The 6,373-nt window shown below is 34.1% G+C and overlaps 1 protein-coding gene across 1 annotated transcript; it reads left to right on the top strand.

The window, feature by feature from the left end:
• The first annotated feature begins 938 nt into the window (after positions 1–938).
• LOC143452927 (uncharacterized) lies at positions 939–3,069 on the top strand. Its single transcript, XM_076954078.1, has 6 exons — positions 939–1,025; positions 1,397–1,475; positions 1,597–1,865; positions 2,006–2,221; positions 2,365–2,527; positions 2,633–3,069. Exons 3-6 carry the CDS (start codon positions 1,727–1,729, stop codon positions 2,724–2,726), a joined length of 612 nt encoding a protein of 203 aa, XP_076810193.1. The 5' UTR covers positions 939–1,025; positions 1,397–1,475; positions 1,597–1,726; the 3' UTR covers positions 2,727–3,069.
• Positions 3,070–6,373: the final 3,304 nt, after the last annotated feature.

The following is a 6,373-nucleotide window of genomic DNA, read 5'->3' as shown; positions in this document are numbered from 1 at the left end:
CTACTTCTATGTTAGTTGCAAAAAAAAGGAAACCGACCTACGGGACTGCACTATTATACTCAACTTGGGACGAGTTCAATAAGTTTGTGAACGCTTTTCTTACAAATGCTGCCGCTGTATTCAACTTAATGCTTTGTCGGCAGCACAAATACTGCTCTAAATGTTTGTTTGTCTCGAATCGTATTTAAAATGTATTAAAATGCATCCAGTTTCATCATCATAATATTTCCAAATCATCCAGTTTGAAGACTCGCTCCAAAAGTGAGAACTAATTTTACACTGCTCCGTAAAAGACAATTTGTGCCAAATATTTCTGATCCTTGAAATTATAACATTATTTCAAAACTTTTCATCAAAAGTACAACATTCAACGATTGATAGTGATAAACCATGTATAAACACAGATTGGCCAATATCTTGCTACAATCAAGTAAAAAATTGCGTGTTAAAATCTGTGTGTAGCTGTATACTGGCATGAAACACCAGTGAATAAAACACCTAACGCAACACAATATTCCATTGCTCTACTTCTATGTTAGTTGCGAAAATCTTTTTTTATTAATTTTATGTTAAAATAATTAATACGTATGTATGATGTTTCAAATTTACGATGTTCCATGAGACTGCAATGTTAAGATTAATTTTTGTCACATGAAAACGTATAATCTAGTTCGGTAACTCAAAATATATAATCATTGTTCGCTGCTAATCAGTGTAAACACCGAACTCACAAGTGGACTAGTTAGAATAAAGACGAGAGATAAAAAATGAATTGAGGTGCAATTTTTCACCTTTCGCCGATGCTACGTAAAAGATAGGAACATTTTAGAAGTGCCATAGATAGATAGTAGGTGTAAAGTATAACATTTACTAACTCCAGGAAGCGTGTTCTTATCAGGCACAGTTTTCCTTTAAATACCTTGAAAACTGGATTCGACCTCAGACACATTTATTAAACCACTTTCGTGATACACTTGTTGAATTTTACTGGAGAAAGATGGAAAGTCGTCGATCAGAATTTCAAGGTAAGTTGTGGTTTTCCTCAATAAATTCGTCTTCATGTTTGTCAATGTGACGTCATAATTGGATTGATTTGAACTAAAGTATTAATGGGTATAGCAGCTCAGTAAATTTCAATAACAACCTACAAATGTAGAAATTATTGGATGATGTGTGTGATGAAACGTTGAAGTTTTTCCTAAAAATATTATTTAATCAAAGTTGCTAGCTCTTGGCTCACATAAACATTGCAATATAACAGACCGCCAAAGAGTTGTTTTAAAACGTCATATAACATCACTTATTAGGTCAGAGTGTTAGCATAGATTGTTAAATGACAAAGTCTAACAAAATTAGTCGCAGGTTCTGGTCAATTTTAATGACGTTTTTGTTATAGATTTTCCAGTCACGTCGTTTGAGAGGACGAAATGATATTCCTCTGGTTGTAAAGTCAACAAAAGTAAATTATGTCCTAAGTAAGTGACCATGACTTCATAGTAGCTTAAACCTGTCACTAGAGTTACGTTAGATCAGGCACAAATCATTAAAGAGGTAATCGACATCACGAAACGACATAAATTTGTTTATATTCATCAGGTATCACGACGAAGGTCTATGCGAACTCGGACCGAACTGCGACCTAATCCACGAGGAAAAACATAATTACGTCAGTACTTTAGATCTCACCGTCCCCGAGTTTTTACCTCGCACAGCACAAAAGTCTTTTATGCCGTCAGAAAATTTTAATCATTGGGACGACACTTTGTCACGTGACGAAACTGATCTCGCATTACCGACATGTCTTAGTAAAAGTCGGATTTTAATTGGAAGCTGCAATTTTGGCTCGGAGTGTTTCTTCGTCTATGGTAAGTTTTTAGGTAGTGCCCCCTGAAATAAGTTGGTTAAAATATTTCTTGCAAACTAGCCCTAATTTATAACTTTGAGGTTTGTATGTTTCCGGTAATTATTGCTTCGCCATTAATGACGTCATTATGTGTATGTTTAGGTAATAATGAGAGACGTCCTCCTGTAAGTGTGCTTAATTTTAAAACAAAACCGTGCACAAATTTTTACGTATTTGGGAGATGTCCTTACGGAGAGAAATGTACTTTTTATCACAACAAAGAAGAAAAGAATTCTCCTTTCTACAAGAATCGTTTCTGTAAAAATTTCACTTCAAATGTAAACTGCAATTTGGGATCTAAATGTGTATATGCTCATAGTACGTTCTTAACTTTTGTATTCTAGCAGAGCGTAGGGCAGATTTTTATGAGTAAGTATTTACTTTAATGAAGCTTAACAAATCATGGTTGTCATTCAACTGTTTTATCGCAACATATTTCAATGTATTATTTGCATTTACAGGAGCAAATCAACTGAGCATGAAATTCAGAACAAAACTCTGCAAAGATTTACTGATAACAGGAAAATGTTCTTATGGACCACAGTGCAACTTTGCCCATAACCTGCTTGAAATACGTAAAGATTATTCGACAGTGTTCAAGTTTAAAACCCAAATTTGTGAAGGGTAAGTTACCGCTTGCTTTAAAATTAAAATAGATACAAGTTAACTGTATATGCTTATATTTTAAATGAAGTTATCAAACTAATTGAAACATTATGCTGAATTTAGTTGGATCAACGGAAATTGTCCCAGAGGATCGATTTGTACTTTAGCCCACGGACCAAGCGAACTTCAAGCGCCCAAATATCTGTCTCAACCATAAAAAGACATTTTGTTCAATGTATTGCTGTGAAACTGTTAGTTATTTCTGCGTTTCTCGAGTGAGTTCGTTGCATATTTCACGCAGATGAAAGTATTTCATTCTTTAAAAGTCGTCACTCCTATACTTTAATAGTGGGTCATATTCCATATTTCATTTGGTTTGTTATGTCAAGAAATGCTGTAATCGCTTCTGTCCTTGCTTCAATATATATATCCATGCTGATCGTATTGATGTTAACTGCTCATGGTTAACTGTAAACAAATATCGGCATAGCATTGAATAATCCCATAAATATATCTTAGTATTGCATAACCGGTGCCGTTGTAGGCTAATCCGTTTACAATTTTCCCTCATTACGATTTTAACATTGTGCAAATTTTCCATTTGTGATTTTTATTCTCGTCGTAAATAAAAAAGTTGTTTCTGTGACGTGATACTTCATAAAGTAATTATTAGTTAGTTGCAGGATTTTGCTTGTATTGCAGGTTCAACACCACGCCCAGTCCGTTAATGCAGTTGTGGTGGTCTGGGCAACTGCACCTTAGATCGTCATGTTATATGCTACCTGGCCAGTGCTGGTTGGTGTACGATAACGCGAATATTGAAATTATCGCGGACATTTCCTTGTTGCCTAGACTGCCAGGTACTTTCCTTGAATAACGACCGGACTGGCTAGCCGAATTCTCTTATTTACTTATCGAACATGGATGTTTTGAAAACGGTAAAAACAACTCAATATTGGAAGCACATATTCATCAAATCTTAAGGCCAGGATGTAGAGATAATGTTAACCTCATTGTATATCGCTCCAATCTCTAATCAACCTAGAAACACAATTCATTTACAAACAACACAACCAACGTTTAAGTAATCTTGCGTGCACGCAATGCGGGATAATAGCCCATGAGAGGAGTAAATTTATTCGTAAAAATTTGATGTGGACACTTGAAAAATTACAAGCACTTAGCAGAAAAAAAACATTGCAAAAAAAGTGTATGTAGCCTATTTGTTCAAATCTCTAAATCAACCCTTACGAAAAAAAAATTTACTTTACATATATTGATATACTGATAAATATCGGACAGTTATCGGCAATGCAATATCGGAAAATTCCATTAATGAGGAGTCACATTATTAAATCCTAACTAAACTACAGTAGTTTATTTTGTTATTATTGCTGTTGTTGTTTAAGATATATCAGTTAAATTTAAAGAAATTTTAGTAATTGTCTAAATATTCATCTTTCTTATCGGCCAAGCCAAATCGATCAATACAGATTAATCGGTATAAAAAAGAACTTTGCCGATAAGAAAAAGCTACCGATTAATGGAGATTTCAAACCAGTTTGGCGTGAAAATATTGTGAGTTTCTAGCATGTTATTTCATTATACGATTAATTAATTATCAAAGCAATATGTTGCAAACCTAAGTTACCGAAATGTAAATATATTTTTTGTGTACTTACTGCTTTTAAATTGATTTTAAACAGTATTAACTTTATTTTATATCGTATATATAGAGTTGGTTAGGCTGAAATCAGTTTTTAAAAACCCAAGAAAGAGATGGTCCAAGAGGTGTTCCTTATATTAACAGCGAAGATGCTGCATGAACAGGTATGAAGAGTACTTATTGGAATAAACCGAACTTTTCTTCGTTTTCAAATATTTCAGTCGAGTTTTCTTCAAGGTTTTTTGATTTTTATAAACGTTTTATAATTATATATAAATTAGTTGGAATTGATTTAAATTTGCATAATTTTTTATTAATTATTTTAAATTAGTTGATTATTATTAATCATTAATTATTATTCAAAGTTTATTTGAATTAAAATAACATAAATTATATATATTTACACCAATTTTAATGAATTTATTTACAATGAATCTTGATTTGCAACGGATGGCAATGATTTAAGGGTGATTTAACAGATAATTAATCAACAATTGAACTTGAAATAAATATTTGAAAACCTAACCAGGTAATCCATAACTATAAGTTCTTGTTTTGATGAAAAAAAAACTAAACAAGGAACCGGTTATGCAAAAGTATATTTCGTACGGCTATAAATATACAACGACATACAGACATATAGGCCTATTTATAGGGCGCGCGGAATCACAGTCGGTTTTGTGCTTGTAGTTAAATTAAACGCATCAAACAATAAAGAGTGAGGAATTTGCAAGGAACAAAACTTTTGCTACATTATTCGATAGTCATTATAAATTACTGCATTTTATTGCAGAATGAAATCGAATTGAGCATTAAACATTCTAAATAGCGCTAAACAATGTTTTAATATACAAATGGTTTGAAATCAAAAGTACAGTATTTCAAATAATGACCGATATGATGTCGAATTCCTGGACGTCACTAAAGAGTTTTACTTGACAACGGAGCAACCAAACAGACTGTAAGGTTCACAAATCTCATTTTAGAAACAAGGTTGCGGCCGTTTTGGCTAACTAAAAGCATCATGCAGTTTCTGAAGGGTATAACAACATAGATCACAAGTACATTTGTCACAATTTCGTATCTTTTACCTTTATACAGTTACATATTGGACTTTTTATATAAAAATTGTAGCGACTGAATTTTTACAGTCAAATGTGCAGTTGACAATGTTTAGTCTTACATTCAGCCAGTCATGCGCTTAATAGTCTTTACATTTATTTTCTATCATCACAAACTCTAAGTTCTATGTTCGCCTTCTTTGAAGATTTATCTGCTCGATGAACTTTCCGCACAATTCCCTCAATGAACGCTTCTATATGGGGTGAGTACAAAAGCGGATTCAAGGCGCTATTTATGGTGAGAAGTCCACCCGCGGTAAGTATTTCGATTCCAGATGGAAGCTCAATTCCAGCCAAACTCAGAAACGCCATGATGCAAATTGGCAACCAGCAGAGTAAATCGGATATTATAATCCGGAAAACTCTATTGCGCATTTTTAACTTTTCCTCTTTGGCCTTTGCGCTTTGAGTTGGCCTTTTCGATGATTTTTTGTAGATTGAGATGAAACCAAAACCCACAAACAGAAAAGACAACAAATTAACTGAAATCACCGTGGTCGAAAATACTTTGAAACCATCGCTGGGTGTAACGAATAACCTGGGCATGCACACGCTTATAGTTCCGTAGTAACCCATTTCACCTCGAATAGGATATTGCCTGAACTGTGCTCTTAGAATAGCTTGTGATTCTTTCCACGTATTACTGCTTTGATTCATCGTTGTATTGGTGATACTGGCCACGCGACAAGCAAACGATATGACGTCATCATGTTTTACGGTATCAGATGTTGAGAAAGGATTAGGAAATATAACAGCATGTCTGAAGTAGTGAATGGTATTCGACATAACAGCAATAACAAGAGAAACAACCCAGGCGGCAAATGCTGCTGAGACCCAAACTTTCACGGATGGGTGACGAGCTTTAAAAGGAAAAAATACGCTGTACATGCGGAGAGCGGTGAGAATTACCATGATGAAGCAAGAGGTTTGGCTTGATACCAAACACAGGCTACCTGCTATAGAACAAAGCATACTCACACGCCATTGAACGTCATATTTTGCATAAACTCCGCTAAACTCCCAAGCCTTTATCATTACTATAAGCAAATAAATTCCCATAAGTAAGTCAGATATTGA

This window comes from Clavelina lepadiformis, chromosome 4 (genome assembly GCF_947623445.1).
Source record: "Clavelina lepadiformis chromosome 4, kaClaLepa1.1, whole genome shotgun sequence".
Classification (NCBI taxonomy): domain Eukaryota; kingdom Metazoa; phylum Chordata; class Ascidiacea; order Aplousobranchia; family Clavelinidae; genus Clavelina; species Clavelina lepadiformis.
Note: the sequence above shows the minus strand (reverse complement) of the source record. Positions and strands in the feature narration are given on the sequence as shown.